Source organism: Saccostrea echinata, unplaced genomic scaffold, assembly GCF_033153115.1.
Source record: "Saccostrea echinata isolate AGI-Se365-2 ecotype Australia unplaced genomic scaffold, CSIRO_AGI_Sech_v1 ptg000009l, whole genome shotgun sequence".
NCBI lineage: Eukaryota > Metazoa > Mollusca > Bivalvia > Ostreida > Ostreidae > Saccostrea > Saccostrea echinata.
In genome coordinates this window covers 23,032,793-23,060,313 of record NW_026889758.1, presented here as the reverse complement: position 1 = coordinate 23,060,313, position 27,521 = coordinate 23,032,793, and the positions used below count along the sequence as shown (strand labels likewise).

The 27,521-nt window shown below is 33.1% G+C and overlaps 1 protein-coding gene across 1 annotated transcript; it reads right to left on the bottom strand.

The window, feature by feature from the left end:
- Positions 1-908: 908 nt before the first annotated feature.
- On the bottom strand, positions 909-27,133 carry LOC133182059 (uncharacterized). Its single transcript, XM_061316768.1, has 16 exons — positions 27,033-27,133; positions 21,189-21,286; positions 18,699-18,846; positions 18,185-18,373; positions 16,976-17,252; positions 14,775-16,850; positions 12,728-12,788; positions 12,436-12,538; positions 9,275-9,480; positions 8,854-8,929; positions 8,237-8,368; positions 7,592-7,643; positions 5,617-5,816; positions 5,211-5,334; positions 5,007-5,081; positions 909-4,021 (listed from the first exon to the last, which is right to left on the bottom strand). Exons 1-16 carry the CDS (start codon positions 27,090-27,092, stop codon positions 3,879-3,881), a joined length of 4,020 nt encoding a protein of 1,339 aa, XP_061172752.1. The 5' UTR covers positions 27,093-27,133; the 3' UTR covers positions 909-3,878.
- Positions 27,134-27,521: the final 388 nt, after the last annotated feature.

The window sequence follows — 27,521 nt, the reverse complement described above, 5'->3', positions numbered from 1 at the left end:
ACGCAGAGCCGCGGCACGTACTTCGTGCATGCTCAAAGTGCGTGTCATCGTATGGCGTTCTAGGCGACCCAACCGCGTCACTAGAGGGTCCCACCGAGTTCTTGCGGCGCTGTAGGAGACTCTGCATGTATACTGCGTGTGTTCAGCTTTTTTCATGGACGCCGCGGGATCGCCGTAAGAACGCAGCCCTGTGGTGTGACGGGTGCAGTGTGTCCCAATGAATGGGATATACTAGTAAACATACACAACATATGTATACAGACGTTTCCAGCTCAAAGCGTCAAATAAAATTAGGTAATTTTTATTCATCTTTTTTTTTTTTAGCGTATGGTTGATAATTTTTCTCGACAGAGAAGAGTACTTGGCACATTAATGTATTTTTTCTTCTTTCCTCAAGTTATGTTGACTGATTATTTTTTTTTTTTTTTGAATTACAGTACACCCTGCGGAAGTGGCGTAATAAAATGTATGATAGGCTGAAAAATGTAAAGATTCAGAAAGTTTAGATCGTATAGAACATATTTTACTCAGTTTTTTAAGACAAAAATCATTGAAACAATAAAATGCTTTGTTTGTTAATAAAATATTAACTGTTAACAGTTGCAAGTGAGGAAATTAAAAAAAATAATAAAACAAAATAAAAACAGACATAACCCGCGCAATACTTTTAGTTTTTAGGGGAATGGTTGCAACCGTTAATTATTCGCCATACCAAAAAAGAAAAAAAACTTATATATTGTTTCTATTTTATATCTGTATTTATAGTTTTTGTTAAAAAGGTAAGCTTTTCATAGTGAACTCATTCAACTTCTTTTTTTAACATTCGGAACTTATACATTACTACAACATATATGCTGACAAACACTTATGATCATGCGCAATACGAAAATGAAAACTCAAACACTGGGCACATCACGTAGATAACTTTTATTCACTACATTTGTGATAAAAAGAACATAGGAGTTTTTTCTCCAACATCACAACAACTTGTTTGACTTTAATTAGTCACATAACAACCAACAGTGTACCTAGGTACATGCACCAAAGCTGTTGCAGCTTAATGAAAAAAAAAATCAGTTTTTAGACTGACAGTAAAATAAAAATAAATCCATATCTGTGGATACTTTTGTACTATTTAGCACAAAACAGAAATACCAAAAATAATGCTGAGACATGTATTACTGATGAATGAAAATGTCATTCTGAAAAATTAAAGAGTACATACTAACAGATGCTGATGATGCACACAAAATAATACTGAAAATATGGCACATATAAAGTTGATATACACTGTACTTTCAGTTTTAAATGATCCTCCATTCTGTCATTATCACTGACTTCAGTGAATGATGAGTGGTATATAAGAAAAACTCTAACAATACATATTCACAAATAATAATAAATTGAATAGTTCTGTGTACATATTGTATACCCCTATCAGTGAGATAATATAGTGGGAAAGCAATGTCTTACCAGCGTATAAACAGTGCTGCACAGATATAAAGATGAATAATAAGGAAAAACTTATTATAATTAAGGGGTATCATATAAAGGCAAAAGGAAGACTGTGCATTAATGGTATGGAAATAAAATACACATGCACAACTCTTACTATCAACTTCTGTCAATACATTGTTAAAACTTGGAATTACATATGGAATATATTTTATTCCATATATCAAACAATATTTTCATTCATAAAGTCATGCAGAATTGCACTAAAATTAAATAAAATATCAGCTGCGCATGGAATGGTTTATAATGAAACTATAAAGTGGATCACAGTAAAACATTCCATTTTGTTAATGAATGTTTATTATTCTACATAATGGGTATATGGAAAATTGCATAGAAAAGATTTTATGGACGGAAAGAGGATTCATACGCATTCAGCTTAAACACGCATTCTTTGTACATGTACATTCATAAATTTAAGCAAAAGAATTCTGAAAGATGTTATTTTACTACATACTAAAAAATTTGCTTTCCTCTAAATGGAATTAAGTTGCTAACAAAAAATGATTACACAATGTCATTATGTGACAATGCACAACATAATGGTCAAAAGCACCAAATAACATTAGCATATGCTAGCCCTCCCAAAATTTTTTTTAGTAACCAAGCAATCGTTATTCTGAACTCACTAAGCAATAAATAATTTGTGATTTGAATAAGTAATTACAAACATGATTATTATAAGCAGTAATACAGCTATCTATTGTATATTTATTAATTTCACTTTATTTCAGTTTCAAACTAAAAACATTTCAGATTTTACCTTAAATTATTTTTAAGAAACACTTCATCACTTCAGAAAACAAGAAGCCCAAATGCTCTGACAAACACAAAAGTAACATGAGCAGTGTTCTTCTCTTTGATGTTACATACAAGATTCTTAGTTTGTTCTGTGACCAACATATCATTTAAACAAAATATATTTCCTGTGTTCGACCCTGACCTTGTTAAAATGGGCTTCTTTGACAATTAACCTCATCTTCATGTCAAGAGAAATTCTTTTTGTCACAGATGAGCTTCAAATACGTCTTTGTTAAAGTGTACATGTACTAGTTTTAAATCCAGGCATTGTTTATTATAATTAAGCACATAGTGTGCCCCCAGACAGTGAGAAAATTTTGACATTTGATAAAATATGACAGCCCCAACCCTCAGTCTCCAAAGGGGCACACACTATGAAATTCACAATTTGTTCCCAATTTCCTGTATGAATGTTCCATGTTATTTCAAAACAATCAACAAGACAAAAATTAACAGCAATAGTCACCAGAATGACCCAGGTAACATTTAAAGAACTTTATCAAGGAAATAACCAAAAAGGATTAAGAACTTAAATTATGGATTAGTGACGTCTAGAATAATATCTGATTCATAACTGAATGGGCAAAAATATTCAAGCCAATTAATTGTCATAAAACCATTTCTCATTTACACTAAAACAGCTGAACACATGCATAAAAAATCATTCCAAAGAAAGTCCTTAACATGTAAACTAGAGGCACTATCTCAGAAAAATATACTGCCCACCTTTCAATTTTTTTTTCAAAGTGTAGCATCCCATGGTTTTTTTCTTACAAAGTTATGAACCAGACTTGGATTATACACTTTTTCTGTCAATGATTATGAACTTGTCCATATGACCTTCATTCAAGGTTCCAACACAACCTTTACTCATTAAAAATTTCTGTGCCAAGAATGACCTTCAAGTATTTCTCTATTAAAATTAAGACATGGTCAGCACAGGGAAAAGATACACTTTTCTGAGCGACCTTGAACTTGACCAAATGATCTTGGGTCAAGGTCATGACACACCCTCAGGATAGAAGTAATTTTTGTTTAAAGTATGAACTTCTAATGTTTCTTCATATTAAGAAAGTTATGAAATGGACACAGACATTTTACTATATCTGCCAGTGACCTTGAATCAATGTCATGACACACCTCAAAACAATCTTTGTGTCATGTATGAGCTTCCAATGTTTCTCATTTAAAAAAATCAAGGCATGGACATGATTGCAAGAGCAGACAGATGGACAAGGTGATTCCTATACTTAGTATATCCCCAAATTTTTTTTGTGGAGGGGGAGTATAATAAAGTGTGTCAATAATTCAAGGAAAAGCTTAATAAAACAATTTTCTATATGCAAGCTGTACTAAAGTTTGTTGTAAGGTTTTTGTTTTATACTTTAAGCTGCACTGAAATTTCTATCTGTAACTTGTCATGCAAATCTCTTCTTAAAAAAAATATCACTTTTTACCCAAAATAAAAATTCTGAAGATCCAACAGTGATAAAATACATGTTTAAATAAAATGTCTCCAACAAATTGAGCATCTTTGTCAAGTTCTCGCACTCTCTTTGCATTCAGCAGTTCTGTTGTCTTTTAACTGACATTGGCCAGGCTATAATTGCAGCATTCCGTTTATAAGCAAACACTGGCTGTCTTCCATGTGAGTTGTTCTCAGATTTTATCACCTGGGGAATATTCATGTCACCAAGACGAGTTTCTGTAAAACCAAAATCAATCTTAATCAAAAACAAAAAAAAGAATCTCTAGTGTATAAATAAAATGTGCATGTAAACTAATGTATGAATAATAAATATGAACTGGAAATGTTGGGGTTTGCAAAGAAAACAACCTTTTGTCAACTTTTCAAATTGATCAAACAGAAGAAATGAGTAATAAGGACTAGTTTATTAAGAAAATGGAAGTGAAAGGATAGATTTTTGGTTCAGTTAACCCAAATGGTGCCTTTCTATTGGACAATATATTTATTTTCATGCATCTTAATGACTTTTATGGAATGGGTCATTGACTTAGCGACATTTTGATAGCTGATTTTGCAACAACAATGTACATAACACTTGAGCACATTATCACAATTCAAGTACATGAGTACCGGTATATTTTAATAATTAATTAATTCTAGGGATGGCAATTAGTAACCAGTTAATTGGTTACTCAGTCGGAACAACGGTAATCAGTTGAAAAATCTGCAAATGGTTAGAAGAGAAAAAAATTAAAATATGGTGTAAATTGGATCCCAGTTTCCTTAAAATTCAAAAAACAACAAAAATAAAAACAAAAGGCACATGGGCCACAATGCTCACCTGAGTAACTTTGGCCCTGCTGTTTTTCACTAGATTTTCCCCTTGTAAAAAGTATTGTTGCCCCACCCTATTCCCTGTCTGATATGTCTGATATCTCATGGTTTAAAAAATTTTCATGCCTTATACTGAACATGTCGAAATTGAAATAAAATATATATAATGTTGTGATCAAACATAAACAAAATATTACTATGGTTTTTTTTACTGTCCTTGCATATGAATAGAGCTTATTTGAGAAATAGAAAGTATGCAATTTGATACGATTATCCAGGAAATCAGTCGGAATGTCTTACAGTTAACATATTGGTAATTCTGTATTCAATTGCCATCCCTAATTTCTCTGTAAAACTGCATGTCCAGCGTGTGCTGATTTATACACACCTTCTCCCTGGACCAGTAGATAGAGGCCATAGTCCTGAGGGTTTGTGATCCTGAACTTGTGGGCAATCATGGAACCTATTAGAACATAAAATAGGAATTTTCTTTTAAATAAAATCAAAAGCACAAAATCCAGTAGAATATTTTTAATGTCCATGAACTTTGAGAATAATGTCTACTGCTTGGTCTTTATTGATTTTAACTTACAGACATCCTTTGTATTCATGTTTGGTCTGACAGGAAGTGTTTTCCAGATGATAGTATCCCTTAACTCATCAGGAATGGCTACTTTCAAAAAACCCTCCATATCACCAAGAGCTGGGACCTCCACCTGAAATTATTGGAAACAATGTTTCATGCATACAATAAAACCAGAATTAAAAAATCATAATAATAGCAACAAGTATTTGTCGAACTGATATAAAGTAATTGACAATAACATCAAAAAGCATGTAATTAACACTGAGTTTCAGCTAAATCTGAAATGGTCTGAGAGATTTGTAATGAAAAGTCAACAATTTGACATGTAAAATACACATATTTATTATTACATGTATTATGGATATCACATTCCACATCTTAAGTTTTATCTATATAGTCTATAATAGTCTACCTGCTGAGAATCAGTTGGTGCTCCCTGCATGTTTTGAAAGTTTTTGAGGGCTAGTACAGCACTGCTAAGGGAAGTTAGATAATATCCCCCCTCTCCATTGAGCAGGGAGGGATGAATTAGCCCCCACATATAGTCTGCTTCTATTTCTGCAGCCACTATCCCACAGTGCACCAGTACAAAGATCAACATTGGTAGGAAATCTACAAAGATGTAGCACAACTTGTTTACAGGTAAACATTGGTATCTTGACATCAGAGGGACTATCAAAAAATGCTAACTACATACATGAATTCAATAGTCAGTAATTTGTCTTAATATCAGCAATTCCTCTCTTTGTTTATCACAAAATCTAAGAAGTAAATTAAAATATATCTTATTGATAAAATGTGTTCTTTATCCAATCAAGAGTTTTCCAAATTTACTGAATGTTTTCTATCTGGCATTATGTGCGCAACATTTGCTTTCTGTCAGAACAGGACACGAAATATGCTGTTTAAACTTTGAACCGTACAAAGTCTAAACCATCTTCGCTTATAAGCCAAGTGTCCGATTCATTTAAGCTCATCCCCCAGATGAGGGTAAACGAATCAGACACTTGGCTATCGAAGATAAGTCTTAATTAACCCAAGAGACAAAAAAAAAAATTGATATTTTTCCTTACTTTTTTTTTAAGAAAGAAGAAAAAAAAAACAAAACTAAACAAAATTCCAAAACATTTTTGTACTTGAATTAATATACAGTTGTTGACTTGGGTTGAGGGCAACAGTTGATCTGTCGGACCGGTGTGCAAACTGTTGCCTGCGGCCTTCGGCCTTGGGCAACAGTTTGCGCACCGGTCCAACAGATCAACTGTTGCCCGAGACCCCTGTCAACAACTGTTTTGTTATACCCATATAATAAAAACTTAAAATCATTCTTTTATACAGGATTAAATGAATTCTTTGCACGATTTATCTCGAAGAAGAGGTAGCGATAAGTCCAGAGTCACCAGACATTCGCTGAGAATATTTTCAGCCGTTTTCACAACATTTTTCGTATTTTTACTGTCCCTACTTTCAAGTATCACTTGGATTTCATCTTCGTTCGCCACAGCAAAACGAACATCGGCCATTTCTGTTTATCTTAACGACAGGTTTAAATTACTCGGCACTCCTCGACTGATTACATTTAACTCACGGTTACCCGAATCAGCCGAGGTTTGCCGAATGAGGTATTGATAACTCAATTTAGCACCATTTGACGTCAGCGGGCAACAGTCTTTTTTTAACACTCTATTTTAACAGTTCCTGGACCGACAGTCGGGGAAACAGTCGAACTGTTTGACTTTTTTAAGTAAGAAATTATATAGGGACTGTTTAGTAGGGGTATAACAATGAAGTGTTGTTAGATTGAAATGATCAACGGCTGTTTCAATTAATTGTGTTGTTGACTGGATTATTACTGTTATGCATTTTAACTACAAAATATCTCATATACAAGATACATAGAGTCCTCCCTCCATGACAAGTGACAGCTGACATTAGGTTTAGTAGAGCAAAAAATTATCCTGATGTTGACACAAGGTAAATTCTGCTCTTGGGACTGTGAATGTGTGTGGAGATAGGTGGGAAGTTGACATTACCATGGTCGATATATCTGAGTTTTAGCAAATCATTCATATAATAAATACTGCAGGGACCGCAAATGGATGTCAAGATATCCTAGGTTGTTGACATATCTGATGTCGAGACACCAAAGTTAACCTGTATTTTTGTAACTTTTTTGTGGTAGAAACTTTGGTTTCTTCATACTTATATTTATCCTACATTTACTGTTTAATATTTAAATCATGTTATCAGGATTACAACTATATGTTATTTAGTGTTAGAAAAAATGATAATGGTATTTTCATTAAACCAGAGTAATGTGTGAATAAAGAAAGGATCAATTGTTTGATAACAGAAGATGATATGATAGGACATTAAATTGTAATTACCATCAGCTCCTATTGTCACAACTCCCTCTTTTCTGCTGACATTTTGAGTCATCTGAAAAAATAATTTAAAAAACTAAGGAACTAGTTTCATTCAAAATTATTTCTTTACTGTATATAAAAAACCATATTTCTCTTGATATGTGTGTTATAGTTTTATCTCCGCTAGGCCTTTGATGTCTCACGTTTACCCTGCTTTAAAGCAGCTCTCTTTTTTTTGTCTCCTTTGTTTGTTCTAAGTTGCACTTCAAGATCTACATGTCTGATTACGTGTAAAGTACAACTTTTGCTTCCTTATAAGCAAGATTCTTTATATCCATATATGGGGAATGATAATTCACAGTTTCCTTGTGAGTTCTTTATTATTGTTTTACTGTACTGGCAATACTGACTGCTCCCATAGGAGTTGGTTGCTCTACCTGTCTATGGTTGCTTTGATAGCTGGTTTATGTGCTTTACATTTGTTTTTATATGAGTTTGTTTTTCTATTAGTGATTGTTGCTTTTCTTTACTCTGCTGTGTTGTTGCTAAGCTATGTGTTTGTTGTGCCATGCAAACAGCACTGGAAGACTAAGAATTTGAATATTCTGAAACTGATTGCAGCCACAGCATCCTCTTCAAGAAGAAATGCCTAAAGTGATAACTTACACATTTGTAGATAGTAGATGTTGCTGCCAGCAGATGCTCCATTTTCTTTAGAGGAGAATAAGCTTTCTGCATACTATGTAGATGGCTCTTTATGGTATCCATGGTAGCAGAATCTGGTAGAGGAATATCAGGCTACAAAGAAGAAATCAATAGTATTGACTTGGTTTCCTTAATCATTAATAGTTTCCTTTATTGTCAAGTAGAGGAACAATTCAACAACTTATTATTAATTATTAACAATACCTTTTACAATCTGCCCCTTTCCCCAAACCTAGACAAAATGCTATGTCAATTACTTAAATTTCCTTCAACTTGCTGGTTTTGGGAGGTGGAGATAATAATTTGTAAATATAGCTGAACTTCAATATCTTGAACGCCAATATCTAAAATACTATGGATATGTTGAAGTGATATAGAAGTCTAAACTACTTATTCTCCAAGTATTTTACCCTCGATATCTTGAATCCTTGGATATCTTGAAGTTTTTTTTCTCAGTCCCATCAAGTTTGAGATAATGAGGTTTGACTGTATGTATCTTACAACATAAACTTCATTTCCCTGATAGATAGAGTGTTTCTTTCATTGACCAGAACTTGCCTAAGAATCTAAGCACTTACCCTTATCCCTATGTCCTTGGCTGACTTCGTTCTGGCATATCTAATATTGCTGGAAAGCTTCTGTAAACTACCATTTCTGAATGAAGACATGTACAAAAATGATCAAAAGAGTGACACCTGTAAGATAAACAGTGACATGACCACATCAGTATATCTTTCTAAGGATTCTATAATTCAGATCATAACTTTGTGAAAACAATATTATTTGCTTCATGAGGCTAATTATTTTTATTGTAATTCAGTAAATAATCTTACATGGTTATAAAGTGACACTGTTTCAAGGTACATTGTACATTTATACATCATTAAATGAACCTTTAACTCTCCCCATGTCATTTTTGAGTAATTAAATTAAATGAAGGTTCAAAATATCCACAGATAATATTTTCTACTAAAGCAGGTTCCCTGATTAAACCCTGACCTTGTGTACTCTGTGACAAAGAGGTCATAGATGTGGAGTTTTAGTGGATGGAGAACACAGATGTGGAGTGACCGCTCGATGATGTTGTCAATGTTGAGGATCTCATTTTGTCTCAGTCGAGCTCGTTCATGCTCAATTAGGTCTTCCAGCTCACCTTCCCCATGCTTGACTAGATAATTTCTTATTCCAGTCATAAACTGACGAACCTGAAATAAAACTACAGTGTTTCAAGGAATGCATGTGTTTCCTGCTATAGCATCATTGAAGATATAAATAATTCTGTAAGTGATCAGTTACTTGTTTGCATAAGTAATAAAACTCATGTTTTGCCTGCAAATAACAAAATATCGTGAATATTAAGACTGCAATTGAATAGTATTTATAAATATACTCATTAAATTAAAATTCTAATTAATTTTCCAATGAATATGAGACAAAGCAAATATATTTCCCACTGGTGGATTTAGAGGGGGAACCAAGCCCCCCTTTTGTGTCCGAAAATACACATAGGATTAATAAATCAGTTTTTCTTGGTGTGGGATACTGCATTAATTATACCTAAAATATAGCTAAAATACTGGTAAGTAAAAAAAAACACTGTTCAAAAAAAATCCTAAAACCTTAGAGCATTTGAGGGCTTCACCCCCTGGACCCCCACCTCCACCCCCCAACTGGTCGGGGCCTCCCCTTTTTCAAGAATCCCTGATCCACCACAGTTTCTTACTTAACGTAGGTCGCGGGTTTGCTGACGTCCTTAAAACTGGGTACGCAATTTATATGATTTGGCCGACTTTCTTGTGCACATTTGATTATGACGTCACAATGTGTAAGAAATTTTAAACTACTGAAGTTATCACAAATAGAAAAACTTTTTAAATGTTGGAAAATCGAAAGCGTTTATTTATCATCACATTGAGACCACAACAGTGTCACGAAAAGATATGGAACAACTGAACAAGTATTAACTGCATGGTTATTTTTCTTCCTTCGACATATTTGAATAAAAAGTTTGTTACACTGAAAAACTGTCATTATATAAACAACCACAGTTACAGCTGTTACAACAAAAGTTTAAACTTTATTTTTAAAAAGGAAATTTTTGAAATACATGTATATCTATATCACAATTTAAAAACTGCTCAGGTTCTATGAGGCTTAAAGCATAAAAACGACGAGAGATCTTCTATAAGTAACAGCTTACAATACTGTTCATGCGGGGATCTAGAAGGGGGATTGGGTCATTTAAAGTATATACTGAAGCAAATAAAAAATTACTTTGGACTCACCTAGAAAACGTGAACCCCACCACCATCACCATGAAATAGGTAATTTTTTTTTTATGTTTGGGAATGGACTTTACGAGGTTTTTTTCTTTGCTTGTCAAGAAATTTTCTGGGTTTGATTCGTTTGGGAAAGGAGTTTACGTTTTTGTTTTTGTTTTGTTTTGTTTGTTTGTTTGTTTCGTTTTGATTGGAATTTTTTTTTTTGACTGGGGTGACCCCCCCCCCCTCCACTGGAAAAAATTCCTGGATCCGTGCCTGCTGTTAGCTTGAGATTTTATCTAATTTGCTTATCTGGTCGAGCAAGTTGCGCTATAAATTGAAAAGTCGCTAAACAAACAAACAAAAAAACAAAAAAAAAAAAAAAAAAAAAACAAAACAAAACAAACAAACAACAAAACTAAAAAAGAACAAAAAAAAACAAACAAACAAACTAACAAACAAAAAAAAAAAAACTGAGTAGTTATTGTTAGCCTGTTGCTACGGGCCTGAGCTTGTTTATATCTGTTGGGTTGTCCCCCCCCCCCCCCCACACACTGAAAATTGCATCCTTTGTTCCTGTGTATCTTAATATCTTTTAAAAAACGCTCATCAAAGGCTTAATTCTTTAGATTAGTATAACACCATGTTTTGCAAATGCTTCGACAATATCGAACAGCATCGAGAATGAAAAATCGGACGTTCAAAAAAATGTACAAAGTTCGGTGAAAAATTGTGATCTTTTCAGACAAAACACGAGTAGTTCTTGGTATTTTTTAAAATTATTATTTACCAACAAAATGGGATTAATTTGGAAAAAACGCTGACGACATGTGGTAATACGACAGCGACATCATGTTAAAGTAGCAGTCGTATGCTGCGTGTGTATTCATACAAGCATTACCAATGTGAAAATTCCGTATACAAAGAAGGGTTTTGTATAGCTATTTAAAGAATAAGAAATATAATTCGTATTAAATACAACAAATCTACCCATATAGGAACTAACCCCCCCCCCCCCCCCCAAAAAAAAACTTTTTTCTAATTAATCTAATTAAATTCTCTAATTAATATTACCTCCCCCATTCTTGTAAGAAAAAAGTCTCTGAATGAATTTACGCTAGGAGCACTGTACCTGCAAGCCCGACCCAAGCCTTCTCTCTCTCTTTAGTTACAGCTTATAAAAATTGAAACCTGTAAACTGTTTCAGACAAGATACATTGTTACCTAACTCATACATCTGTACTTATTTTACATTAAATGTATATAGACATAAATTTCTTTCTTATTTTTATTATATTATTTTGTTTTTCTGCATTTTATACTGGACCGTATTCACGACGTCAAGCGTGACATCGCGATAGTTTATAGCGTCAATCTTAAAAATGTTACGTTTTGCAAAGTAAAGGTAATAATTCACATATAAATTAAGAGAAAACTAACTCGAAGACATATTAATTTTTTTTACATAGATTTATTGGAAATCTTCTCTGTGTGAAATGACCAAAAGAGGAACAATTTCGTCTGCACCATTTAAAAATTACTGAGATTTTTTTAGACGATATCTTGCCTGAAAACGAGTCAAAAATGACGTTTTTCCTATAGAATTCAATAGAATAGCGTCGAAAATGTTACGACAACGATGGCATGTTTGGGATTTAATAACACAAAAACGATGCAGACGAATCTTATAAAATTTTCAGAGAATGTACAACAAAAGTAGGAGATTCAAATAACTAATTTTCATAATATGTTTTCGAGCAATTTTTAAAGGTCACCAACCCCGCGACCTACGTTAAGGGTATACTCAAAGTAGAGGTATATTTTTACTTTTAAGATTTAGAGGGACAAAATAGCTGGATACGCATAACTATGTCATGTGGGTGTTTCTATGATTCTTACATTTCTGGTGACATGGTGTGGATTTGTTTCCTGACTTTCCAGTGTACACTGTATAAAGTTCTCTATGGTACAACCAAATGTTGTCTTCTTGTCTTTAGAAAGTCTGTAAAATAACATCACAAAGCTGACATCAAGCAGATTTTTACTGAAGTTTCCTTGCATGCATACTACATGGTTTCTTAAAAAATATAACAAAGCAAGACCAAAACTTAAAGATTTCTGCCTTTATTAAATGGCATTTGGATTGCTCATAAATTTTGAATATATTTTTTTAAAGTAAATGAAAACAAACCTGCAAATGTAATCAATAATTTTGGATTCTGGTGTACTTTGCTTACAATCTCTATTTTCATCTGTAATCAAAAGTAAAATTACTTTTTTAGTCTATGTTAGCTATGATGAAAGAAGAAATATATTTCATTTTTTCTATTCATATACAGAACTAATACTTTAAGCACAACTGTTGCCTTTTATAGCATGGTATACAATAATTCATCCTATCTATCCAGCTATATAGAGTCTCATTGCATCAAGTTCATTTTCTCAGTATGTAGCATATTAAGTCAAACCTCATTATCTTGAACTTCATGGCACCAAGAATAAACTCCCAGATATCCGAGGATTTGTGATATACATGTAGAAGTTAAAATAGATAAAGAAAAAGAGATTGGGATTTCAAAATCACTTTGACATATATCCATGGTATTTGCTATATCAGTGTTGGAGTATATATATATATACTGTAAAATCACCTTTTTTTGTGGGGTCAAATTTTCGTGGTTAGAGGAAAAATCACTGTTTTGAGGGGATTTAATTTTGTGGTTAAAGGAGAAACACTATACTGCAGTATGACATTTTAACATTTCATGGAGAATATGAATTTGTGGGTCTCTTCATACCATGAAAAAAAAATTAAAATTAAATCCCCATGAAAATTAGTAGGGATGTCAAAATATTTATTTTCTTTAGTCAAATATTCGATTGCATTATTCGAACGATAGTCGAATATATTCGAAACTTTTTCGGAAACTAAAATTTTATTTCAAACTTCACTGGTACATGACATATTTAACCCCAAATCCTCTTTTCTTAAATTTATTAAAAAGTAATATCAAATGTTACACAAATGTTTTCTCCAAAATGTATGATTTCTTCGGTAATCATGTTCATAAATCGGTCTGTAAAGTCGTTTTTTTTTTTCAAGGAAGCATAAAAGAATGACAGTACGATATATTTCATTAAGGCTTATTTAAATGATGGGGGGGGGGGGGGGGGGGGGGCACACACGGTGTCTTTGATAATGTTAAATATTTGAATATACTTTTTGTACCAACTATCAGAATGTCTTTGAATCATGTAAAAGAATATTAATTTTATAATAATTATCGTAGTGTCCAAACATGTCACGGCTACAATGGGTACATGTTATGAGATCAAATCCAGTTAATAATATTACAAAGAAAGCGCAGTATAGCGAGATAATTTTATTACAAAAACAACACATTAATTGGCAAATAATTCTCGCGGAAGTGAAGCATTTCTAATTACTGTACATTCTACAGGTAAAGTCAACAGTTTTTAATGAGGAAAATTATCTTATAAACTGTGTCTGAGGAAAGACAGTTTCTCAATTTTAGCATGAGAATTCCATCTCTTGATCACTCTTTTATTGAATTTATTTATTCGAATATCGTTTTGTTATTCGATCGTCGGTCCATTCGACTGATAGTCGAATAGTCGACTATTCGTTGACATCCCTAAAAATTAGTGATTTCAGAATGTAATACCGGTATATATCAAGAATGTACAACTGAAATGTTCTTACAGAGATATATCTGTATATGGAGTTGTATGAAGTAATCCTTCAAGGAATTCAATAAGATGAACTATGAAAAAAATGAGGAAAAGGTGAAATCCAAGGTCATAGCAAGGGATGGTCAGGTCAAAATTATGATACAGATGAGTAGTTTCACAAATATGTATCAGTGTAAGAGTTATGATTAAAAAAAATCTTTGGTTTTTGAAACTAAGCTAAACACAAAATGCAGAAAAGTGAGGTCAAAGTCATATGGGAAGTCAAGGTTAGAAAATTTGCTTTCACCAATATTTATCAGTGCTTAAATTTTGATAAAAAGAATCTTGAACCATTTCACTGAAACTGAGCTAAACACAAAGTGTGATGGATGGATGGACAGCAAGAAGGAATAAAGGAAAGACAAAGAGATGGAAAGAATAAAGGCAGACACGTGGAAAGACAGGGAAGGAAAAACTAAAGACACATATAACAAACATTATATGCCCATAGTTATGGCATAATTTTTTTTTTTTAAATACTTTACCTGCAGCTGGTGACAATGGCATATGCTGAACAGAACTGCTTTCTGAAGATTTGGGAAAACTTTCTCCAAAACCTCCATAGCTGTGAACAGAGAGTCTATTTTCTATCACTGATTTCATTGCAGTCTTACACACATCTGGATAATCCTGAGGAGGAAATAACTTGGGTGGAATTTGTGGTGGTAACTGACTAGAAGGCTGCAGATCACAAGAATGGTTCACAACACTTCCTCCTGATGAAGATGGTGGATGAACAAAAACTTTGGGAGTGTCATCCCAACTATCATCACCTTCCACTTCATCATCATCATCCTCAGACACATAATCTAGAGTACTGTCTGATAACAAACTGTCCCTTCCTTGATGGGCAGCTTGCCAGGCCTGAATTCTCTCATTCACATCCATGGGAGGGACAAACTTTGGATTCATTAAAGCTTCAAATGACACATTATCCCAAGGCTTGCAAAACACAGTGCCAGTGCTGAGGTGAGACTGACGTTTATTGTCTGTAGTTGGATTTTTTAAGTTATCATATTCTGAAGGGCTGCTTAGTTGTTGCAGAGGATTTAGAAACTGCACAGGTCGAACAGTCAGTGTGGGATTAACAGATGATATCATGTCCTCCATCGTAGCTGTACCATCTGTGGCTGATGTTTCACAAGATAAGTTCCTCTTGTACACTGGAAACTTCCTCAGAGTGGAGGTCACTTCACTTTGTTGCTCTTTGGACAGTTCCTCCCAAGAGAATTCTCGACTCTGGTGAATGCGACTAACACTCTTGTTGGTAGACAGGATGTTAGTTTTGCTCCTAGACTGTTTACAAGTATTTTTTTTAATTACTAAATTTTTACTGTCAAGACGCAAGGCACTTATTGAAGGTGGAAGCGAGTCTTTTTCAGATTTTCTACTAGAATTAACTTTGGCACTTTGGGTTCTCCGTAATGCTTTATGGTCAACACGGTTTGGACCATTGTTTGAGTTCTGAGCTTCAAAATTTTCAAAGGTCTGATTTCCATCTTCATCCCCATATCCTGGAGAGAATATTGTCTCCAACTCTGGAGTCTGGGAGACCGCTCTAGCCTTTCGTTTGTGGATTCCCATTGCTGGAGCTGATCTTCGATTAACTTTCTTCAGTTCTGCGTCATTCAATGAGTCAAATGGTTCAGCATAAACCGGGCTTTTAGCAGATGACAAAGCAGTTGATGTTGATGAAGAGTCATCATTGACAGGAAGTGGAGAAGGTTTTGTTTTCATTTTTGGACTAGTCTGAGTTTGTACAGAACTAGTGTTAAACTTCACATCCAAGAGATCAGCATCCACATCTTCACTACGTATGGCATTTTTAATCTTGTAGTCATCCAAACTCAAAGTCCTGTGAATGCTAGATTTAGGTTTTGGAGAAGGGAAAGTGGAGGCATTGAGATCATATTTTAACTCTTTCTCGGGCACTGATTTCGCAGTATGGCTATCACACAAATTTTCTGACTCTACAGCTTCTTTTTCCTTGATTGTTTCCTTCACTGACATCCTTTCTTTCCTCTTTCCTTTCTTACTAGATTTTTTCTTTGGTGTAGGAGGAGCAGGACTAAGCACACTATGTGAAGAAAAGGAATGCCTCCAAATGTCCTCATAATCTGACATTTTGTCCGACAAGTTACTTTTGAAATATTGGTTTTCCTCTGGAATGTTCAGTAAATCTAAAGAGGTTGTGAAATACAGTGAAGTCTGAGAAGGTTGATTAATGGACATGCCACCAGATTCATTGGAGAGAAGACTTTCAGCAGAACTTCCCTCTCCAGAGGGTCTCTTGTGGTCCAATCCTCTTCCCATATTGTCCTCCACACTTGAGGGGGTGTGGTTCAAACTTCCTTTACTGGAAGAAAATTGGCAGGATTTCCCAAGAGTTTCCAGGGTGCTGGAGGAACCCTGCTGATCACATGCCAAGGTAGGTTTTCGCAGAATACAGTGACTGCCATGGATGATGTTTATTGGTTCACTTTTTGATTTGTGAAGGTTTGGTTTGTTTAGGGATAAGTCCATCTGGGAACCTCTGTCAAACTTGTAGGATGTCCAAAAATCTAAAAAAAAAAAAAAAAAAAAAAAAAAAAAAGTATTAAATCATATTGAGATTTAGTTCAAAATAATTTTGTTCGAACTCATAAATTGTGTAAAGGCCAATGTAGAAGAAAAATCCACTGCTTACCTTGGCCTAAATATGACAATGAGGTCAACTCTTGGAGAGTCTTGGCTCTACGGATAGTGGGGGGTAGTAGAAGTGGACAGGGTAGTTCATCAGTCCAGTGGTGGTAATGATCCAGGAGATGGAAAATGGATGCAAAATAGTGCAGTGAGCCTTGGATTCTAAAGCCTTTTTCTGAATGTTGAATGAGATAGTGGTCAACATTGGCCCGGTCTTTTTCAGGGAACTGAGCTGACAGAGCTATAGTATTGCTTTGGCTGGAATTACGGATGATGAAAGTCTAAAAAGTAAAAGGTAAGATACTTCATTATTTTACCAAGTGTTTTAATCAGATCTCAATATCTTCAAGTTTCCTATAAATTGATGTTTCCTGTAAAGTTAACTGAAGTTAACCATCTATTTTCAGTTCTAAAAATATGGATATCAATTTACATGCGTAAGCGCATTATTACACCATTTATTTTTTCCAAAATAAATAATTTATGAATGTATACTGTAATGCTGCATGACTACATCATCTTTTTCAAAACATTTGACAAGGTTTAATACTTTACATAGCCCTATTTTTGCTACTCAACTAGTTTATTTTCACTATTTCCATGCCGGAAAGAAAACCCTAGTTGAAAGCACAACTGTAGCGAAATTAACAATAATCCACTGATGAGACCAAAAAACATACTGTAAATGTATTTAATTTGGCATGTAGGATATTTGTCCTAAATTGATTTTTCAGCTAGTTAGCGTAGATTTGATTTAGCCCTTTCTGAATGTGCTTTATATGAAGATATATTCACAAAGAATTTAGCAATTTACTTGATTTTGAGGAGGGTGCTTTCCGCGAAAGGCGCTAAATAGAATACATAGCCAAATGTAATACATGTACGTTTAAAGTATTTAAAATTGAGCAAAGATGAAATGTGAAAAATAACCATGAAGAAATTCAAAACTGTTCAGTCTAAGGAATCTGGATCCCAAAAATGTAGAAATATCACTTTCAGGACAAATTTTTTGGCAAAGATCATTCACTAATATACATTTGAATTTCTATCTTGCAAAAATAAGGTGTTGCAAAAATTTCACGATCTTCAGTAAATTTGTTTCTGGAATCTGGAGATTTCATTAATCTGGACAATTTTCTTGGAAACGCAAGTGTCCAGATTAATGAGACTTGACTGTACAGTAATAACAACATGATCTAAATGAGGGCTGTACCCCTGGTTCCCTGTCTTTGAGGAGATGAACTGCCCCTGATCTGCCTATATCTGGGAGGTGCCAGATGGGGTGTGTTTTCGTCAGACGTTCATGAAAGGAAAGGTGTCGCTGTTCAAGGTTTGTTTCACTGCATGTTCTAATGGGTAGGCCTACTTCTGATTCATTAATAATGCTGGGAATTTGAAGGCCCTGGAAAGGAAAAAAGATGTTTTTCACTTTTACACATGTAGGTGATCTGGAATACATGTACAACTCTAAGTATATATTCTATATCATTTATGTAAATTTACATGACAATGTGACAGTATACACTCTGCAGTGCCTTGTGGACAATATTGCAAACATGATTCAGAATGAATGTTCTACTTTTCAAAATAAATTTACCAGTAAGTAATGACTTATATAACCCACAATATTCATCTTTCCTGTTCTTGTACTATCAAAGATATTTGATTCTTTATTCATAATGATTGCCCAATTTTTGAATCTAATTATTCTGTTATTTTTTAATTACCTGTTGTGGCTGTAATCCGAAGACGTCAAGATGTCCTGATTTTAAAGATTCATTTTTCTCATTGTGGGAAAAGCTGTCAGTGGACGCTAGGGTCCCAAACGCACTATCCTCTCCCACCATGTGACTGGAATTGCATGACTGCCCAGTTCTTAAATTATCAAAAGTATATATTTTCAAAACTCACAAAGAAAATCTCTTTATATTTTAAAGATTTTCTATTCAATTTTATTGAATCATTTTTTTTGTCCAATCTAGCATATCTTGTAATGTGAAGCCTCAGCCCTGACCATCAATCATGTTTTTTTGTGTGAATGCACGTCTCCTATAACACCTACACAGTACAAGTATTATCTGTCACATAAATTAATGAACAATTCGCCATGTGTTAATTCTTTTTACAACCTCACTTGTATTTTGTTTAACATTCTAATTTATTGATTGTTATTTTAGAAATTAAAAGAACCTGTAAATTTAAAAAAAACAAACAAAAAAACCCCCAAAAAACTGTATCAAAAGTGATTAAAAACTATCTATAGAAAGAAGGTACATTTCCAGTACAAATCTTTAAATATGAATTATGATAAAAAAACCAAAAACAATTCATGCTTTCTGAGTTTTCAAAGTTCATACAGTAAGACATACAAATTGTTCTTCTTATATGACCTCCTAAATGCAAATTGTAACATCATGAAATTGTGCATTTTCCCATATTTTCTTTAAAAGTTGCAAAAGACATCAATTTTCAGTTGAATTTTCTTTCAGACTATATAGACCACATGCATTGCCCACAAAGACCTTAATGAAGTGGGAGATGACCATGCATGGACATTATTTTCTTAAGGAAAAATCACCTCTTAAACAAGCCCTTTTGAGGCATTTTTAAAACTTAGAAATGTAACAAACTAATGACATCATATTTCCAGAATGGTCTGGCTTTATGTGATATTTTTTCCTGATTTATCATATTCATATGTATTCAACTTATATTTATAAGCAAATTTCATGAAGACATCAAATTTTTATTAGGGCACAATAAAGCTAAAACCGTTACCTACTTCTCTCTGCATCTGTGCTTTATAGTCTATACAAGAACCTTGTTTGGTAAGTTAGTTATATATTTTTTGGATCTATGTCAAAATAAATCATTACTAGCAGCTTTTTGCTTTATTCAAACTTAAAAAAAATATTCAGCATGTTCAGAAAAGGGCATTTCTCAATGTCACCTGTTTTATTTTGATGTATACTACAATATGACTAAAAGGAAATTCAAAATAAAAACTAAGAATTTTAAACTTATTTTACTAAAGTTATGATTGATGCTTGTGTTTGAATTTTGTTTTCTTTTTTTTTATGAGATATATGTATGCCCTAAAATTGTAATGCATTTTATGTGTGTACAATACCCCCCCCCCCCCCACCCCCTTTAAAAAATACTCTTTTCCAACCCAAATATTTCCATTAAAATAATTTGCACAATATTGAGACATGTAGACATTGACATCAAATATTTAAATTAATTGAAACACTAGGGTTTAAGGTTACCCTAAAATGTTCATGTGTCACTTTGGAATGTTTGTAGCATATGGGTTTCTTCTTTGTTCAATCTGTTAACTTGTTTATACTGAACCTAGAAAATTTCAATTGTTTACATATATACTTAACCTACTCTCTTGTCAAAACAACAATACAAGTATAGAGATTAAATCAGAGGAGTTTATATCTAACCTCATCAAAGTTAATCCATCACCAACAAAACTAATGGTTCACGTACAAAGTGTATAGACAAAAATTTGGGGAGTGGGATATAGAGGGTGATCACAGGGAATCTGTATTCAATAGGATACAATACTCTAAAACACAAAAAACGATGTCCAAGATTGTTATCATGTGTCACAATTAATCACTGCTCCCCAAGGGCACTGTTCTCATGAACTTAAGTTCCTGGTCTGTCATAGGTTGTCAGTAAAAATAATCACGGGATCACCTATATGTATGGCCAATATTATATACATATATATATTTTATCTACCTGAGAATGATAGCAGAGATAGAATTCATAATGTTATGATTCACTCCAGTTGGGTTTCACGTGTGTTAAGTAAAATTTTTAGGGGCAAAATTAGTCGGTCTGATCTTTACCGGGCCCTAAAATTTTAGAGACAAGTGCTTGAGGAATAACACGTAGAAAAAGAGATATTTGATCAACTATCAATTACCACAGAATTTAAGGTTGATAGGCATTGTCTAACTTAATGTACATGGTTTGGTACATATTATTTTTAAATCAATGCATATATGACTGGTATTTTATTATTTTGTATATTGTTACAAGTTTCTACATAGTATTTATCAATTATTATGACTATTTTGTCTTATAATTAGAAACTTAGCTTGTAAGTACATGTAATATATGATGAATGCACAGATGGTATAAATTATAAATATTCCAGTACATGTATATGCATCAATCATTTTTTTAACCAAACTTACCCATATGCTTTGAAGGTCACTTGATTTTCTTTGGTTGGGTATATTGTGCAAAAGTCATTCAGCAAAAGGTCAAGGTCATTTGCTATGTTGTTTAGCATCTGTAATGAGACAGTAAAGCTATATATCTAAATACCCATATAAACTGAATTGAATCGAATGTCAAACATAGAGATATGATATTTGAGTTTCATCCAGACAACAGGCAACAGACACAAATAACAAGAGGCCCATAGGCCACAACGTTCACCTGAGTAGCTATGGCCCTGCTGTTCTTCACCAGATATTCCCCCTTGTAATACATATTGTGGCCATACCCTATCCAAGGGGCCATGATTTGAACAATTTTGAATCTACATTACCCCAGGAGATTTCCACATAAGTTTCATCTTTTCTGGCCCAGTGGTTTTTGTGAAGATTTTTAAAGATTTTTCCTATATATTTCTGAATCAATGTAAGACTTTGATTCCTTATTGTGGCCCACCCTATCCCCAGGGGCCAATTTAAAATATACACTACCTCAGGAAACTTCCACATAAGTTTCAGCTTTTCTGGCCCTGTGGTTCTTGAGAAGAAGATATTTTAATGACCCCACCTTATTTTTTCTTGATTATCTCCCCTTGGAACAGGGCTTGGGCCTTCATTTTTACAATTAAAACTCTTCTTTACCCAAGAATGCTTCGAGCCAACTTTGGTTAAAATTGGCCCAGTGGTTCTTGAGAAGAAGTTGAAAATGTGAAAAGTTTACAGATGGGGCAGATGGACGGTTGACGGACAACGGGTGATCAGAAAAGCTCACTCGAGCTTTCAGCTCAGGTGAGCTATAAAAAAAAATACTTACTTGTCTCCTTCAACATTTATTTCAATACAGGTATATCATATTCAACTATGAAAGAATTCTATACAGAATGTAGTTTCCTCACAACACCCAATAAAAGTCAGTGTTGAGGCATTGTTTAAAAAATTGTTTGTTTGCCCTCACCTGACCGACTGGCTAAAGATGACCCAACTCAAAACTTTTTTTTAAGCCCCAGGATATGATTTTCAATTTTGTTTTAATGTTTTGTTTTTGAAAATTCAGCACTGATATATAAAAAATTAGGAAATAAATTTTCCCACCTACCTATTGACCGAATATTTTTACTCTTGAGTCGGGGCAAACAAACATTATTTTCAAGACGGCCTGAGTAAGTCAAGTTAAACAGTGCAACAGTAAGAATGAAAAATATCATTTCTCAGAAAAGGTATTTTAATATTTCTTTTATCTGTGATTTTCTTCCCAACCCCCCCAACCCCCCTACAAAGTTTACAAGTTTAATAAACAGTTTCATCTGAAAGTTTAGTTTTCTTAATGTTAAGAGCATAAGGATCAAGTCAACAAATATTTAAAAACCTAAATGTTATACATGTACCAATAAATAATTTAAAAAGTCCCAGTAATATAATAAAATTAGAAATAGCAAAGCAGTTTAAATTAATATATATACATATGTATAATTATATACCGGTATATTAAAACTCTGGGTTACTTTAATTTTTAAAAAGTGAATTAAATAACAATAGCCATTTTCAAACTGTTTAGTATCAACAAGAAAGAATGTGATTTTAATACAGAACAAAAATCAAAGTTAAAATATGAAAGATTTTAAATTCTAAATGGTCAGAAATCTTTAAAGCCTGAGAAAATAAGCACCGCCCTCAAATTTACCTGGTTTCTGATCCCAAATCAATCAAGCAAATTAATAGAATCTAGGATTGGATGCTAGAAATTGAATGGCATTTAGTTATTTGTCCCTGTGTATACTTTGTACACCTTTTCCATGTGACTATGTCAAATTAACTTTTGGTTTGTTTGGGTTTTTTTGTTTTTGCTTACCACATGTGTATATACCAGTGTAATAACAATTATTCATGGAATTCATTTATTGGTAAGAAAATTTTTAGCAATACATAAATAAGTAGAGGTATATTAAATTGTTTTGTCCTACAATTAAATTGATTATATTTATCTAGGCATGGGAAATATTTTCAAAGTAAATCAATATTAAAATATCAGATTTGTTGCACATACATAAATTTTATGCTCAACAAAGTCTTGATCCTTATTGGAACATCAAATAATTATAACTATACATTATAGTGTGTTTTTTTAAAATCTTTTTAAACTATGAGTACACAGTGAAATTTTGTTTTCACTTGATTGAAAATTTATAAGCATCGTTCTTTTTCAAGACATGGTGACACAAAAGTTACGGTAAACCTATGTATAGAATCTAATAAGATAATCTATGTATAAGGATGTGGGATTAAGATCCCAAGGAAGAAGTGAATGTCTAGATCAGTAATTGTGGTTTTTCTACACTGCGATTTTCACTGTATGTTCCACCTTGTGAATTTTCATACAGATAGAGGCTTTCTAAAACTTTGATATTGATTAATCATGTTGATATTTAAGTGAGAAATATATAATACTTCTGATTAAGGTACAACTATTTAAACATTTTTTTCTTTTAAAATTTATATAAATTTACAAAATTAAAATAAAATGTACAATGATCCCCCCTCCCATTACTATGCATTACAAGACTGCCTGATCACAGCTCATTAATATACAAAGATTGATGTATTATATTTATAGAGGTCTTTATTCATTTAATTTGAAGAACTTAAATTATAAAACATAACAAATGTAAGTTATAATGATGAATTATTATTTTCTCTAGATAAGCTAGATCATGATTACAAATTTCATACGTAGGTATGAAAACCCTCACAGGTAATACTCAAGGACTTCCTGTTTGTGTGTCTATAGGGATTAGCGCTCTGCATGAATTGCAAAACGCATCTCCCCTTACATCAGAAAACTGTATGGTTAAAAATCTCTGCCTTTATACAAGTTAAAATAATATGCCCCCGTCCCCTCCCCAATAGATTAGTTAACCCTCCCTTATACCACATTCAACATCCAACTTTTCTGATAAGTGAATATTTAATATTTATATACTGTATGTGTACTTAAAAAAAGCAGGTTTTATATTTTAGCCACTTTGGCATGGACAACAATGCACTAATTTATAAATTCCATCAATAAATCATCATTAAAACCAGAAGTCTCTGATGAAACTGTAGCTCTACTGGTTTGTACTTATAACAACGGAGGAGAAAAGTAACACTTGAACTATGCAACAGCAATGAATAGAATTATGATCCTTGGTTTAGTCTCAAAATCAAAAACTGATACACTGAATTATCTATCTAAGTGTAGTCTACTTGTGTGCCAAGTTATATTGAAATCAGACAAAAACTATAGGATGAGTAGCATTTTGAAACTATTTCACAGAAATTTTTAATTCTAGTAACCATGGCAACAAAATCTAAAACTGATATATAGAGTTATGTATATATTAGAATTATGTATCTAAGTGTAGTCTACTTGTGTGCCAAGTTATACTGAAATCAGACAAAAACTGTAGGAGTAGCATTTTGAAAGTACTTCACAAAAATTTCTATTTTTAGTAACCATGGCAATATTGTCCATCAAAATTAAAAAAAAAAGGATACAAAAAATTATGTATCTTAATGAAGTCTACTTCTGTGCCAAATTATATTGCAATTAGACCATAATTATAGGAGGAGTAGCATTTTGAAAGTATCTCATAGAAATTTCCATTTTTAGTAACCATGGCAACATGTTCACCAAAATCAAACACCCATACATAGAATAATGTATCTTAGCATAGTTTTCTTGTGTGCTAAGTATATTGAAATCAGATCAAAACTGTAGGAGAAGTAGCATTTCAAAACAATTTCACAGAAATTTCTATTTTAAGTATCCAAGGCAACACTGTTCATCAAAATTAAATTGTGCATCTTAGTGTAGTCTACTGGTGTGCTAAGTAATATTGAAATCAGACCAAAACTGTAGGAGGAGTAGCATTTTGAAAGTATTTCACAAAAAAAATTTTATTTTTAGTGACCATGGCAACACTGTTCATCGAAATCAAAAACCAACATACAGAATTATGTATCTTAGTGTATCTTAGTGTAGTCTACTTGTGTGCCAAGTTATATTGGTATAAAACCAAAACTGTAGGAGGGAAAGCATTTTGAAAAATTGTGTCAGACAGAAAGACAGACAGATGACAGACACCTTACTAACACATAAGCTCTTCTGGTCTCTGACTAGCAGAGCTTAAAATTACTAATAATATATAATATTTCCCAAGATGCTCAGCTAATTTGTAAATCAGACATGATGTCTTTTGAGGGCCTAGTCTACCCTTCTCTTGATGAAAAGAATATTGTACAAAATAATAACTGCTGTCTAAATCATAAGAAGAAATTGGAATAAGAATTTTATTGGCCTGGAAATAAAGTGTTAATATTTTGTTACACCTACAGTTTTTATATATAAAAAGTAAACTAGGTTGCATGATTGGTACTGAAATAACATGGGTAAATAAGTGTCTATTGGGGCAAACTTTTTTTTTAAAGGGAAAGGGGTTGGGGGTTGGGGGTGTCTTGTGTCAACGACTACAAATGCTTCTTGTTCTTTGGCATTTCAAATATTTAAATTGTATCAAAATAGACCTAGCATGTCAATTATGTATAATTTGTAAGATACTTCAACATATACATTGTGATCCTAAGAAATCTGCCTCTTTGATAAATAATACGTAAATTCTCAAAAGTGCATTGAACGCAAACTTATAGTGGGCAAGCAAAATAAAGTGGTCTTACCAATACAAATTCCAGTCTATGCAAATTATGCTTTGGAAGAAAATAGAAAGGAAAATAACAACAGCTCTGAGAAAAACTAGAAATATTTCCATAGGACATGAATGCCCCAACCAGGGTTCATCAGTAATGTAACATGAAAATTTGTATTAGTGTATGAAGCTTGATGAAAATATTTTGAAAAGTTTCTTAACTGAGTTTTATACACAATAAATAGTAAAGTCAAAGGTCATTGGGAAGTTAAGGTCACGTAAAAAAAAATTGGTCAAAGTTGAATTCTCACCAACATAGTGTGTATTAATGCATAAACTTACATAAAAAATATCTTGAATAGTTTCCTTGAAATTGAGTTTAATTCTAATTTAAGAAAAGTGGGGTCAAGGTCCAAGAAAAGGTCAAGATCAAAATTTTTTTGATGCAGTTCAGTAAGTTTGATAAAAACATCTTGATTTCTTTCTTAAAACTGAGCTAAACATAAATTCTAGAAAAGGTCAGGGTAAAAAATATTGATGCAATTGAATAGCTTTCATTAACATGCATAAGCAAAAGGAGCTTGATAAAAATACAGTCAAACCTCCTTATCTCAAACTTGATTGGACTAAGAAAAAAGTTCAAGATATCTGTGGAAGGTCAAAAAATGTTGATGCAGTTGAATAGCTCTCATTAATATGTAGCAGCATATGAAGTTTGATAAAAATATCTTGAATAGTTTCTTTGAAACTGAGTTAAACACAGTGTGACAGAAGAAAGGACAGAAAGACGGAAGACAGACATGACAAACACTATTTCCCCTGGCCATATTTATGGCGGAGCACCAAAAATAATGATTCTCCTAAATTTAACAAATATTTCTATGAAAAAAAGCTGTTGTTGTTAATATGCTTGGTGAATTTAATTCCAAATGTTCGTAAGATTTAGAATATGAAAAGTACACCGTATATCCTTTTACACATCCTCGACACCACTACTTTTTCTATATAGCTTTTCACCGACAAAGGTACAAATTTAACTGAGAAGCTGTAAGACAACACCACACCAGATGGCTGATAGGGAACCCAACCATTTCCATCCAATTAAATTTGACTCCTGTTAAGTGGTTTTCTACTTTACCTTTTGGTATGCTGACTTTTGCTGATCCTCCATCATGACTGTCTCCTTATTCTGCAGCATTCTTCTTATCTAATGATGACTGTCTGTCTGTTGGTATGATGTCCATTACCTGGTATTCCGAATAAAGAATAACTATTACAGTTTTTCAATTGACACTACTTCAGCTAAGTAAATCGACCAGTAAATTACATGTACACTCTAATATCCAATTTATTTAATTTGCAATATAAGTGGACAACTTATGAAAAAAGCTTATGTACTGTTTCTATTGTAAATTCCTATACTTTTAGTCTGTTACTAGAGTCAAGAACCAATTAAATTACTAGCAGCACTTGTTCTTTGAGTAATCAACAGACAAATTTACATCATCAGTTTGAATTTTACGGCACATTTAAATGATCATCATAATTTGACACTCAACCTATTTCAACAGTGACCAATTGAAAACATTTTTTTTACGTAGATTTAAAAATTTCCAGACAGACTTGT

What these genes read in the sequence shown, in the direction of transcription:
- LOC133182059 (XM_061316768.1), bottom strand. Translation starts at nt 27,092, where the DNA reads ATGCTGCAGAATAAGGAGACAGTCATGATGGAGGATCAGCAAAAGTCA. An exon ending in TGTGACAATAGGAGCTGATG is followed by an intron (nt 5,817 to 7,591) that starts GTAATTACAATT and finishes ACATCTTTGTAG; the next exon opens with ATTTCCTACCAATGTTGATC. An exon ending in CATGAATACAAAGGATGTCT is followed by an intron (nt 5,082 to 5,210) that starts GTAAGTTAAAAT and finishes ATGTTCTAATAG; the next exon opens with GTTCCATGATTGCCCACAAG.